Here is a 14,179-nt window from a genome sequence, read left to right as displayed (position 1 = left end):
CCCGGGGAGCGTGTGCGGCACCCCCGTGACCCTGCCCCTGAACACAGGCTATCGGAGACCTGTTTGGGGACCACGTGTACAGCAAACACACTGCACAGGCTCAGGAAGTCTGTAATCAGCTGCTGGAAGAGCAGACAGGGTAGGGCAGTTGACCTCTGTGTAGTTCCACTCCTTTTAGCAACAGCTGAAACCAAAGCCGAAAGGCATCGGATGACTGCTCCTCGTTCACAAGGCCGGAGCTCGGGGCCAAGGTGAGCGGAGGCTCCCCTGAGCGGCCAGTCTGACTGACAAAACACAGGGCAACCGGCAAAATGCCAAACCAATCCCCTGGCTTTTGCACCGCAGGGTAAGGGAGAACAGGACTCTTAAAAATCTTGCCCTGTCGGCTTCAAGTAAGGACGGGTGAGGTCCCAGCCCAGAATCCAAAAGGTGCCTCCGAGGCTGTCCCTGCTCTGAGGCCTGGCCTGGGAGGGGAGACGGGGAGGAGCAGCTGGGAAGGAGGCAGGTCTGTCTCGACCTGGCAGGTGCCAAGGGCATGGGGGTAAAAGAGAGGCAGCAGCTGCCATTTACTGACGACTCGGTGCAGGGGCTTCACATACCGGGGCACATTAAAGCGGCATCTGGTGCTGTAAGGCTGGTTCTGCTGTTATACTGCTTTATCAGTGGGGAAACTGAGGCTCAGAAGGGGTTTGAGGTCACACAGAGCAGCAGCTGGTAAGAGCAGCAGCTGGGATTCAAACCAGGTCCTGCCAACTGCACGCCTGCACGCTCAGCCACCTTGCCTCATCTGTGTTAAGCCACATACCCAGGCTTCTCAGCCTCGTGGGAGCCAGGAGGACTGTAATTATCACTGTCCCTATTTTTGTCACAGGGACCCTGAAGCTCAGGAGGCCCACAGCCCATCACAGAAAGTATCGGGACTAACGCCCGGGTCCGATGACCAGGCCGTAAGCACTGGGACCCCTTCTCAACTCAGCCTAAAGGGTCCTTCCAGGTGATTCCTGAGGGGGCCTGGCCCCACCCCTGCCTGACGCCCCACCCCTGCCTGACGCCCTGATGAGTGGCCCAGTGGCTGATGGAACCCTGCAGGGGACAACTGGAGCCCTGCAGGCGCCCCCATCCCTCCCACCCACCGCCCCTCCATGCTGGAGGCAGCACACCACCCTACCTTCGTCCTGCTCCGTCTGCTCCTGTTCGGCGCTGGAGTACGTGCGCAGGAACTCGGCGAAGGCCCCGTCCCGGGCCAGCAGCTCCTGGTAGGAGCCCATCTCGGAGATCTTGCCACCACTCATGACGATGATGACATCCACCTGTGACAGGTAGCTGATCCCATGCGTGACCAGGAGCCGAGTCTGCGGGCAAAGTGGAGACCGGGTGAGTCGGCACACACGTGCGACAGGGAATCACCCCGCACCTGGGACAATTGTGGGTGCTTCCATTCAGCACCTGTGCCAGCACCTGGGGGAGGAGGGTGGTGGTAACAGGGAAGGACTCAGAGATCCTGCTCCAGATTCCAGGGAAGGGGAGAAATGAACGACTTGAGTAAAACTAGGTGCTGGACGGTGACACAGCGCCAGGGGGCGGGGCACTGATGTGGGATGAGCGGTGCAATTTTAGTGAGGTGATGGGAAAGGCTATTTCTGAAGAAAAATCTGAAGGAAGGGAGGGAACCAGGCACATGTAGACAAATAAACAAAGGGCTCTGGCCCTGAGCAGTGGTTAGAGCGTTGGCCTGTGCACCGAAGGCCTGCGGGTTCAATTTCCAGTCAAAGGCACGTACCTGGGTTGCAGGTTCAGTCCTGGCCCTGGTCAGGGTGAGTGCAAGAGGCAACCAATGGGTGTGTCTCTCTCACATAGATCTTCCTCCCTCTCCCTCTCCCTCCTCTCTCTCTCTCCCCCCCTCCCCACTCTCCGCCCCTTATTTCCCTTCCACTTTCTAAAAATCAATGGGAAAATATCCTTGAGAGAGGATTACCAACAAAAAGGACTCTGATGCAAAACAATTTGCATGCAATGGCTTCATTTTTTTAAGTAACCACCCATTCCCACGCCCCGCCCCCCCCCCCCCACCCCAACTATAAAATTTGTAAATGTGTCTATCTTTACCTGATGATCTGAATGTTTGGGGAGACACTCATCAAACCACCTGAGTTGACAAACTTTTCCTTAAAGGGCCAGATGGTAAACATTTTCAGTTCTATGGGCCCTCCAGCCACTGTGGCAACGAGTGGCTCTGAAGTGGTAGCATGATGGCAGCCATGCACAGGCGTAAACAGAGGGGCTGCTGCGCTCCCAAACTGACGCTGATATTGAAACATGTCACCAAATTATTATCTTTCTTCAGGTGTTTTCCAACAACTTAAAAATGTAAAGGGCCGGATGAAACAGAGCAGGCCAGGGTCTGGCCCCACCCTTGAGAGAGGAGCTGGGTGCAGAATAAGGGAGGACCATTTTTTAAAATTCTACACACACTCTTTGTATTCTTTAATTCTGTATGACTTCAATAACAATTTTTTTACTCAAGAATTATGTCTGTACAGAATTTGTTGTGGTGTGTATGGGAATGCTTCAATAGGCAAGTGGCAAAATGCTCACTAAATATGTGCGCAACATGATAACCCTATCAAAGCGCTTACACACAAAACAAAAAGACGTGAAATACAAAAACCCCTAAGCGGTGCGATGATGCCTAATTGCTTTGTACTTTTTCACGTTTTTCCGAATCCCCTATACCTGTGGTCGGCAAACCGCGGCTCGCGAGCCACATGTGGCTCTTTGGCCCCTTGAGTGTAGCTCTTCCACAAAATACCACGGCCTGGGCGAGTCTATTTTGAAGAAGTGGCGTTAGAAGAAGTTTAAAAAATTTGGCTCTCAAAAGAAATTTCAATCGTTGTACTGTTGATATTTGGCTCTGTTGACTAAGGAGTTTGCTGACCACTGCCCTAGACTTTTCCCACTGGGCATGTTACTTTTTTAATCAGGAAAAAAAGAACAGAAAGAACCAGTACTCCCACGCCCAAATTCCCTCTTAAAAAAATAAAATAATAAAAGAGGATCAGAGCCATTCCCGATTGGGTTGGGGTGTTGTGGCCGTTTTTCTGCTCCAAACCTCTGTCCCGCGGCCTGCGCTCACTTTGGAAAGGAAGGGAGAGCTGCCTGCTCGGTCCCAGGGGACCTTGGGGAGGGATTTCTTTCTCTGAAGGCACCATCACTGCTAAATCAGGAAGAGGGGGGCCTTTTCTGGCCAAGTGGAGGCAATGACTTCAAGTCAGGGCCAAGGACTTCCCCCATCCTGGGAAGGGTTCCAAGGGAAGCATTAGAAAAGTGTTCTTAAGTCCAATTAAAAAAAAAAAAAAACAAAAAAAAACGCCGGGAAGTGAAGGAGTCCCAAAGCAGACACATTCCGACAACCAAAGCACAAAGAGCCAGGCCTCGAGCCCTGCCCCTGCCCCTTCCGCAGGTACCTTGTTCTTCAGCATCCCCTTGGGACCGATCACATGTTCAAATATGTGCTTTCCCACGTGGGCATCCACCGCCGACAGCGGGTCATCGAAGAGGTAGACGTCGGAGTCACAGTACACGGCCCGGGCCAGGCTCACGCGCTGCTTCTGGCCCCCAGACAGGTTCACGCCCTGGGGAGACACACGGCAGAAAGCGGGTTTGCTGGGAAACCTCAAGACATGCAGGGAGGGCAACCTGCGTGGGATTCAGCAGACCCGGGCTGGAGACCCCGAGGGCTGCACCCTCCTCTGGCTGTGTAGAGCAGAGGCATGAGATTGCACCTGCACTACTGCGGGTTCGCGTCCCAGCACAGGATTAGCCTCACCTGTAAAACAGGTAGAAGACCTGAGCCTCCAGGGAGCTGCTGAGTGGAGACCCAGGACAGAGTGGGTGTTTAGCAAAGAGTGACACTGAACAATGTTGGCCACGAGAAAGGCTCCTGATCTTTGAGTCTGATGGAAAGCACCAGAACATGTGGCAACACTATCATTACTGCTATAACTGTTTTTGTTTTTTTTTTGCTGTTGTTAATCCTAGCCTGAGGATTTTCAATTTTCCATTGATTTTTAGAGAGAGTGGGAGGGGGAGAGACAGAGAGAGAAAAACATTGATGTGAGAGAGACATCTATTGGTTGCCTCCCCAACAAGGGCCAGGGATTGAGCCTGCAACTGAGGTGCGTGTCCTTGACCAGAATCGAACCCGGGACCCTTCAGTCCGTAGGCTGACGCTCTATCCACTGAGCCAAACCGGCTAGGGCTACTGTTGTTGTTATTGTTAACAGCTAATGGTTTTTGAGAGCTCACTCTGGATCTAGCACGCACTGGTGAAGCCACACACAGTCCAGGCAGGCTGCACCCTGGGGGCACTGGGACCCAGCCCCACTCACTAGCAGGAAAGGTTCCAATTTCTAATTCTCACAAGAGCACCACATGGGCCATACAGCAGCAGCCCTGTCCCTCCCAGGACAGGTAACCCACTGTCATTTCCATATCTGGCTGGGAATCAAAGTGGACACCCACTGGGTTAGCTTCCACCCTCCCTGAGAGATGCCCTCCATCCCCATGCACTGAGATGGTGTCCTGGCAGCCAGGGTTTTCTGCTTGGTCCCTCTGGCCGCAGCTTTCTGGTCCAGGGGCAGATACGAGACCTGAGCTAAGCCAATCATATTCTCTTCCTCCAGATTCTGGTGCTGGGACCCAGACAAGGAGAGTTAGGAGTCACCAAGTGGCACATAGAGGCACTTAAAAAAAAAATAAAGAAAGGAAAGAATAATAATTTCAAAAAGCTGGTTGGCAGATTTCCCTCTAATGAAATAAATTATTCATCAGCTAAGAAAGCTGACTGAGCCACTGTCTTGTAACTGAAAATGGACAAGAAAGCTCTTTGGTGCTGCTGTGGAACATTTGCATTTGCCTAGTGCACACCAGGTGACCACCAGGGGGCGCTAAGACAAGCTGGCCAGTCGGTAAAGCATGTGCAAAGGCCTGGAGGTGGGAAGGGGTTCAGGCAGGTCACTTAGCTTCTCCCTACCTCCTTTTCCTCAACCACTAACGGGGGAAACAGTAAATCCCATCGCACAGGCTTGTGTGAAGATAAAATATGTATAAAATGTGTAGCACTGTATGGACTAGTGCCTACTCCGTAGTAAATGCTCAAAGTATTAGCTATTTTATTATAACTGTTTTGAAAAGAGACTGCGAACATCTGAATCACTGACACCCCTCCTCCCTGTCTAGTGCCCTTTGTCGTGGGACTTTGCAGTCGCATGACTACAAATGTAGAGTGCACTTCCTGGTCCCTTGTCTTTGGGTTCAACCAAGTGACCTACCCACTTTGTGGTGGAAAGAACAGTGAGCTTTAAGGGACATCACATTACTTTTTGTTCTCTTGGGCTCTCACCATGAGAAGAACTTTCCCCTGGGGAGCGGCTGCCCCCTCAGCCTAGGCCCCAGAAAGAAGCCGTGTGGGGCATCCTGGGCCAAACCCAGCCTGGAGCCAAGCTCAGCTGGCCTGCAACATGGAGCAGAGTTGCCCAACTGAGCCCAGTCTGGGTCAGCCAATCACAGTCAACTCACACACCCACAAGTAGGGAATAAGTGTTGAACATCATAAGTCACTGAGATTTTTTGTGATTGTTACACAGCAATAACTGACTGTTACAGGGGCCATGATGAAGACATACTGACCTTCTCACCAATCTCCGTCCGGTCCCCGCTGGGCAGGATTTCCAGATCTGGGAGGAGGGCACAGGCTTCTATCACAGACTTATAGTACCTTTCCTGTAGCTGGCGTCCAAAAAGGATGTTTTCTCGGAGAGAATCATTCTGAATCCAGGCCTGCTGGGGGACGTAGGCCACTGAGCCCTACATGGCAAGCGGAGAAGAAAGCAAGAGACAGGGAGACGTACTTGGTTAACAAGATAGCAGCCAGCTCACCACATGCCAGAAAGGGCCTCCTTCACAAGTGACTGCATCACACCCATTGTTTCAACAAGAGGTAAACTGAGTCACAAAGGACAACGGATGCCAGAGCTGAGATCAGAACCCACACTGACCAACGTCGGGAGTTCAAGAATCAAAATCCTCATTGGTGAGATTATAGTTATGCATTTAGTAAATATTCACTGAATGCCTCCATCAGTGGACTAAAATGCCTCCCAAGAATGGGAAATTATCGGTTACAAAAATTACTGATTACAGTTGTGGTAAATGCTAAGAGAAAAACATATGAGACCTTTAAACAGTCCTTCAAAAAGAAAGACCTAGTTAGGAACATCAGGAAAGCATGTCTTGAGGAAATTTCCTTGATGAAATTTAAGCAAGGACTTCTGTATCAAAATCGTCCATTTCAAAAGCTGTTGTGTCTTTCTTTCCACATAATATAAGGCAGGGGTCCTCAAACTTTTTAAACAGGGGGCCAGTTCACTGTCCCTCAGACTGTTGGAGGGCCGGATTATAGTTTAAAAAAAACTATGAACAAATTCCTATGCACACTGCACATACCTTATTTTGAAGTAGAAAAACAAAATGGCAGAAACACCCGCATGTGGCCCGCGGGCCGTAACTTGAGGACGCCCGATATAAAGTATCAAGAAGGCCATGAGAAGAGGGCTAGGCATTCCCTTACCGGGCAAAATAACCATCACAAATAAACCTTTAACCTCGTCAAACCAAATACTCAGCGCACCCTCAAATTCCAGATCCATCCTTTTTTTATTTAAAAGCTTTTTCCTTTAAAGCTGTGGTCCTCAACTTGGAGTGGTTTTGCCCTCCAGGGGACATCTGACAATGTCTAGACACACTTTTGGTTGTCACAGCTGGAGGCTGCTACGGGGATCCTGGGGTAGAGGCCAGGGATGCTGCTAACCACCCTCCAATGCACAGCACAGCCCCACAACAGAGAATTATCCAGCCCATCGAGTCAAGAGGGCTGTGGTTGGGGAAATCCAGGGTTAATGAGACAGAACGCAACGTGGGTCCCTACATGATTTGTAATTTTCTTCCACTAACCCAGCTCACGTGGCCCATTGATTCTACTTCATAACATGTACTTGAAAGTAATGACAGAGCATTTCCTAAAACAACAGCTTTACAGTATTAGTTTGGGCCCAACTACTGTAATGTATACTTTCTAGTAATGCATATTAGGCTAAAGGGCATTATTTAATCCACAAAGATTGTGCACTGAGGGAGAGACAATGGCATAAACCAGCATCCCAAAAGCAGATTCCAAGAGGCAGTAATTCTGGGCTGTAACTAGTTTCTGCATAGACAATGGAAAGGTGTGGGCTGGACCGTGCTGGGTTAACCGAAGTTAGAGGTTTCTTTCTCCTTGCAGGATTCATTAGAGCCTTTACTTTATTAATGTTTATTCTAAGCGTCCAAGAGGGAGGGAATCGGAGTGTGCAGTGTTTCCCAAAACATCCCGCAAGGCGAGTTGGCTGCAGACCCCACTTCAGGTACCGCTGGTACCAACAAAACTTTGAGGGCGGTGCTCCTACCTCAGGAAAAGGCCTTCATGGGGAACGAGCTAAATGCAAAACAAGACTCTTAATTTCTAAGGGACTCATTGATTCACTGCAGCGGCCTCTCAGACTCTCTCCTGAGGAATATATCAGCGTAGTTCACAGTACTCTGTGTATTTAAATGCAATAAAACCACAGTCTGTTTTAGCCCCATATTAAGAGTTCAATACACACTCAGATTTTAAACAGTTCCCTTAAAAAGAATTCTCTAAGATCACATTCCAATGACATAAATCACAAATTTTAAGTTTAGTTACTTTGACAAAAAAAAAAAAAAATACACAGAGAGCCCCGTAGAAAGAGAACAAGCCAGAAAGACTCGTGGACAAAGAGGCCACGAGATGTACACTGAGGGGCAGAGATGGGGCGGGAACGAGAGACGGTGAGCAGACCAGGGAACACTGGTGTGGTTACTAAGTATGCACTGAGTGCCCACTCCATGCCTGGCACCATGCGAGGTGCTCGGACACGGCAGGAAACAAGTGACACTTCTCCGGGATGGCACAGAGAAGGGCAGAAAGAACGCGAGAGAAGGAACGAGAGAGGGAGAGACCCCGCTGCTCTTGCCTCATGCGCGGGGACCACATGAAAGAGAACCCAGCATCACACCTGACCTTCCTCTCAGGCATCGGCCCCCACGGCCCCGCTCACCCCGTCCTCCTACCTTGATAGCCACGTGCCCCTCCACCTTGTCCATCTCGGCCAAGAGCGCTGACAGTAGCGATGACTTTCCACAGCCCACCTGGCCCACCACGGCCACCAAGGAACCTTCTGGAACGGAGAAGGTGATGCTGAAAAGACACAACACACAGTGCCTCAGCCATGCTCTCACCGGAATGAGGTGTGCGGGGCCGGCGCCCCGGGGCGCGGAGCTGGATTTACCCTGAGCAGAGCGAGAAGCGGAAGGCAGGGCTGCCGTGCGCCTCCACGATCTGGAAATTTCTCCTGCTGAGCTGAGCTCAGTGAACAGTCTCAGGCCTTTCTTGTGTGAGGCACAGGCCAGGTGCTGAGATGCCAGCGCATCTGAGAAACCGGAGACCTGAGCCATCGGCCAAATGCAGGGGCATTCACTTTGCCCCGGGGCACAGCACAGGTGCCCGGGGGGCAGAGGGCACCTCACAATGAACTCTGAAGGAAGAGTAAGCCTGTGTCAGACACGGAAACCTAGAACAGCTTAAGAAAAGGCCAAGGCTTGAATAGCGTGTACGGTCAGGGATCGACCTGTCAGTGACACAGATGAGGCAGGGAGGTAAGCCAGTCCTGAAGGTGGTGGTGGCCTCCACTGAAATTGCCCTTTGACCGGTACCAGTAAGCCAAGTACAAGAAAATAAGCTCACGCTCTGGCAGTGACTGCCTGTCACACAACGTGTCAGAGCTAGGATTCCTCCCACCAGACGGGCGGCACGTGCAGGGCCCTGCTGGGTTTGCTCACACTGGCTGTGCTTTCCTACGGCTGCTATTAGGATTTTCAACCTTTCAGTGGAAATGCTGCTAGATTTCGCTGTCACTCACTGTCTAATTCTTGGGGACCTGCTGCACGGTCGCACTGACTATTCTTTTGTTCCTGTGCAGTGAGGGGGGTGGATTAGGGGACCCAGGGAAGCAGCTCTTGCAATCATCCAGGTGAGACGGGAATATCTTTATAGGCTGAGGAGAAAGAAAGTTTGGATGAATAAAGATTTGGGGAATCGAGGTGGGTGAGGAACAGGACCGCCTTTGATTCTGGAAGAACACAAGAAAAGATGAGAGCACAGATATAGAGAACTTACTTGTGGAGTAGAATGAGAGAGAGAAGCTAAAATTGAAGCAGGCAGGAGTAGAGTCAGACACAGGAAGAACTTCCTAAACATGCAACCCCACCATGAATTTTCAAGGGAAGTGCTATACAGACCCTTTTCTCTGTAATTTGGCTCCCAGGAAGGGGGTATTTGTTCAGGGGCATGGGGGATACATTTGGCCCCTTCTGGCCCTGTGTTTTGGGGACTCCTTAAGGAGGCCTGGGAACCACTGAGCAAGGCCTCCAGTCAGAGGAAATAAGAGGCACTAAACAAGTTGCCCGGGAAGCCAGGTCAATTCCCTGGACACTGTGTGCTGTGTGGGCAAGGTACCAGGGAAGGAGTGGGTGAGGAAGGGTGAGCCAGGCAGCTGGAGATCCCCGAAGGACAGAGAACAATTCCATCCTGAGCACAAATCCCAGCAGACAAGAATTCCTTGTGACAGACTAAAGCCTGCCTGCCACCACCATCAGCATCACAGTCTGGGACCCTACTTGGCCAATCAGTGTGCTGGGTCTCTCCAGGCACAGTAATTGGCCCAGGGAAGGGCACATGACCCAAACTGGGCCAATCAGAGTCAGGCAGGTCTCCCAATCCAGTGGTCACCAACCAATGGTCTGCGGACCACTTAGTGATCTGTCAAGTCTGAAAGGTTGGCGACTGCTGTCCTAATCCACACGTGGAGTGAATAGGGACCATTTGCAATCAGGAGGGGAGAGGCCGTCTGAGAGAGAAACAGAACAAAGACAAGATGCAGAGAATCCTAATGGCACGGAGTCCCTGGATCACATCGTACCTGAAAGTGGCCCTTTCAGTTATTCACAGCAAAACTCTCCCTTTGTTGCCTAAGCCTATCTGTGCAAGGTTTCCGTCACTTACAATGAAAGGGAACCCTCTGTGCCAGGCACACTCTCATCAGGTGTGACTGCATCTACTTCCCAGATGAGTAAAGTGAGGCTCAGAAAGGCAACGTGACCTATTCAAGGTCATAGAGCTGGAGCGTGGCTGGCATTGAACCCATGTTTGCCCAGAGCCCTGTGCTTCTGTCCACATCCTGGCTTACCCGTTCAGTGTGGGAGGGTCGCTCCTGGCCCACGTGAAGGTGGCGTTCTTCACAGTGATGCTGCTCGAGCCCCCGCCTGAAAAGCAGCAGACACAGCGTGTCAGGCACAATGAAGTGAGCGGCAGGCTCTGGCATTTTTTTCTAATCAAGTGTAGTTCAACCCCAGAGGCTAGACAGTTCCGCTAGGCATTATCGGGTTACATCTGTCTCAGTTTCGAAAGAAGAACCCAACCAGCAATTTTGAAGGTGGCCTCAGACCCGGAAAGCAAAAGGAAACCGCAAGAGGACTCCGCCTCGAAAGGCAGGCGGTTGCGCCATCCGGACGCCCATCTCGTAGAGGTGGGGGGACCCACGGGGAGCACAGGGATCCAGGGACTTCCCTCGCCCTGTCCTGGGAGGTTCCGCCAGCCAGCTCTGGCCCGGAGGGCCGAGCAGAAGCCAAGGTCAACGGCAACAGGCAGCACCCTCCCGCACTGAGCTTCTCTCCATCAGCAAGGACTGGCCCCTGGCCCTCACCACGCCCCGGGGCCTCTTCCTTTGTGTTCAAAAGAGCCCCCCGCCCCAACTCCTGGATTTCAGGGCTGCCTCCTAACTCGTCTCCCTTCACAGTAGGCCCTTCTAAACAGCAGTCACATCCGCTGTGAAAAGCAGGCTGTGTGTGGGGTATGGCAGGGGGAGGGTGGTAAGACATACATGCAGGGCTCCTGTCACTCTAGCTTCGGGCACCTCTGTCCCCTTTCACTTTCCCTGCCCTTATTTTCCTTTCACTCCATGTCCCTCACTTAAAAAAACACAAATTTGACTCTAATTATGAGCCATCTTAAAACCACCTAGAGATAAGATGGGGGTGTTTTGCAGTTATCAAATGAAGAAATAAATTCTCCGACACATCAAAAAAACAAAAAGTTGTGGTGAGAGGAAGTTACTGGTTAAGCTAACTTAACCTTTTCCCTCATTCCCTCCTCCCATCCCCCCTGAAAATGGAGAACAAGGAAAAAACTGGAAAAAAATTAAGAAAAGCCACTTGAGACTGACAAGCTACTGGACCATGAGAAGTGGCCGAAAGCTGCCAAGTCTGGCACCTGGAGGTGCGGATAAACATCTCAGGAGGTCGAAATGCCTAGCAGGTTGCCCCCAGGGCAGGAAGGGAGGGGCTGAGGTCTGCAGGGCACCCCAGGCTGGGGCGGGGCTTTCCACATGCCACCTGCAGTGAGCTGTGAACTGCAGCAGCTCAAACCTCCACTGGCTGCCCCCAGTTTAGGCCCTGGGCTAGGCAGAGAAACTTAACCCTGGTGTAGATGCTGCTGCTTGTTTCCTTTGGTGGGGAGGGGACGAAGGTCCTCAGGACAGCAGGAACCGGATGACCAGAGGCCAGGGAAGTCAGGAGGAAGATTCCAGCATCCAGTGAGCACTAGTGCTCAAGTGGGGGTGACTCTGCTCCCAAAGGGACACAATGTCTGAGGAGCAAGACATTTTTGGCTGTCAAAACTGGGGTATGGTCAGGCCAGCGTGGCTCAGTGGTTGAGCACTGACCCATGAACCAAGAGGTCACCAGCTCCATTCCCAGTCAGGGCACATGCCCAGATTTGGACTCGACCTCCAGTAGGGGGCGTGTGGGAGGCAGCCAATCAATGCTTCTCTCTCATCAATGTTACTATTTCTCTCTCTCAAAATCAATTTAAAAAATTTTTTAAAAATAGGGATGTGGGCTACTGGGATCTAGTGGGTAGAGGCCAGGGATGCTGCTCATCATCCTATAACCACCCCAGAGCAAAGAATGATCTGCCGGAACGTCAGCAGTGCCGAGGCTGAGTTGGCAATGCCGCAGACCTTCTTACTCGCACTAGAGAAGTATCGACCACCACCATTCCTGGGCTAGCAGGCACTGTGCTGGGTGTTTTACACACCACCGAACACACCTGAAAACCTATGAGGTGCCAGGTAATGCTCCTCACACATTATAACCAATATACACACACATTCATGGGGCTCTGGAGCCAACACTGTGCAGGCTCAAAGCCCTGCACTGCCACTTCCTAGCTGGATAGGTCTGGGCAAGTTACTTCACTTCTCTGTGCCTAACTTTCCTCGTCTGTAAAAGAGGACTGATAATAATGGGATGGACTCCATAGGGAGGGCTGTGATGAGGAGTAAATGAGGCAATACACGGAGAGTCCTTAGAACAGTGCTTGGCACATAGTAGGTACTCAATATGTGGTAGGCAGACAGACATGAACAGAGCAAGGATGATGATGATGATGATGATGGTGGTGGTGGGCCAGGTACAGATCAGGGTGGGAAGCCCCAGGTGCCTAGCAACAGACATTTGTAAGGTGGGACCTTGCCCCAGGGTGACTTTTCTCCCCTGGCTTATCTCTGGCCAGGCGTTTGGACCAGGACCCCCCTGATCTTTCCTCCCTAGAGATAACATCAACTTGTATTTCAGCTCCAGGACATAAGCAGCAAAACCAACCTCAGAACCAGCTGCATTGAACATTGAACGACCCCCTGCCCTGGTGCCGGCCAATCAGTGGAGACCACACCCTGAAAGGACACACCTGGAAACACTGCTGAATAGTGATCTTCCCCGGGGACCTCCCCTGAAGTCTCCACTCAGAACACCCTTAGGGTGAGGACCCGGCTGCTCTCCCTCCTGGGAGCAGGCCTGTCCCTTTCTCTCTCCCCCTCCCGCTCCCCTCCCTCTCCCTGCCCCATGCTTCCTCACTCCCAAAAGGGCCCTTTCTTTACCTCTATGAAAGAAGCCCATTTCGTCTAGGAATTACTTGTACCTCTGTGATTTACCAAATAAATGTTCTCTTACAGTTTGGGTCTTGGCTCAGAATTCTTTCCTGGCCAGAACCTAAGTACCGAGGTTGGTGAACCCAGGTTTGGTCTGACCCCACCCGTCAGACACCTGGTGCCGCTCCCACGGCCTACAACAAATCCACTCAGTGGCTAAGAGCACGGGCCGTCGTGGGATCCCGACTCCAGTCTGTACTAGCTGTGAGATCTGGGCAAGTTACTGAGGCCAGTTTCCTCATCTGTGAAATGGGGTTTCCACAGCCCCTCTCTCTGTGCCACAGCAGCAGATGGGATATGACATCGACGTCCTTAGAACAGAGCACCTGGCGGGAGTGTCACTGGCATGGAAGTGGCCGCTGCCGTGAGTGCTATTAAAGCTGATGATTAAGTGCCTGGAGACACAGCCATGGATCAGATCCCTGGTCAGGGGCCTTGGCTGGGAAAGGACGAATTAATAAGCTACAAAATAAACCAACTTACCAATAAAAACCCATATAACCCCCTGCCACAGAAAAGTACCTTCATTCCCATTATCCAGGTGGGGAAACTGAGGCTCAGAGCAGTGAAGGGACCTGCCCAAGTACACACAACTGGTCAGTCTCCAACAGCCTAGTTCTGTCTGTGCATCTGCCCAGAATGGAATCAAAGTCCAGGTGCTCCGGAAGCTGACCTTCAGGGAGAGGCCTCGCCCACGGGTGCCTCTCAGCAAGAAAGCAGAAGTGCAAGTTCACCCCCCTGGGAGTTACAAGACAAGGCCCTCGAGTCCACCCACTCTGCAGAGATCCTGCTCCCTGCAGCCTCGCAGACAAGCTGCTGGGCAAAGCCAAACGGGGGACAGCTGAGTTGAGGGCAGCATCCTGCACAGAGGGACCGAACGCACACACCGTCTTTGATGGACTGTCGCTCGATGCTGTCTGGATCCAGCTCCTCGTGGGACAGAAAGATCCTGAGGCGTTTGAGGGAGACACTCGCCTACACAGGAAGCAACCACACACAAGGCATGGTTATTTTTA

The 14,179-nt window shown here is 51.7% G+C and overlaps 1 protein-coding gene across 1 annotated transcript in view; it reads right to left on the bottom strand.

The window, feature by feature from the left end:
- The window catches only part of ABCC1 (ATP binding cassette subfamily C member 1 (ABCC1 blood group)), a 151,146-nt gene that overhangs the window by 30,555 nt on the left and 106,412 nt on the right, over positions 1-14,179 (bottom strand). The window contains exons 14-19 of the mRNA XM_079796250.1: positions 14,051-14,138; positions 10,365-10,440; positions 8,191-8,317; positions 5,689-5,865; positions 3,465-3,632; positions 1,169-1,352 (exon numbers count right to left, since the gene is read on the bottom strand). Coding sequence (XP_079652376.1) covers positions 1,169-1,352; positions 3,465-3,632; positions 5,689-5,865; positions 8,191-8,317; positions 10,365-10,440; positions 14,051-14,138 — 820 coding nt within the window. The remainder of the gene's footprint in view (positions 1-1,168; positions 1,353-3,464; positions 3,633-5,688; positions 5,866-8,190; positions 8,318-10,364; positions 10,441-14,050; positions 14,139-14,179) is intronic.

The sequence above is a fragment of the Cnephaeus nilssonii genome (assembly GCF_951640355.1).
Source record: "Cnephaeus nilssonii genome assembly, chromosome: 2".
In the NCBI taxonomy this organism is placed as follows: Eukaryota; Metazoa; Chordata; class Mammalia; order Chiroptera; family Vespertilionidae; genus Cnephaeus; species Cnephaeus nilssonii.
The sequence above is the reverse complement of the archived record's forward strand: the minus strand, read 5'-3'. Positions and strand labels throughout refer to the sequence as shown.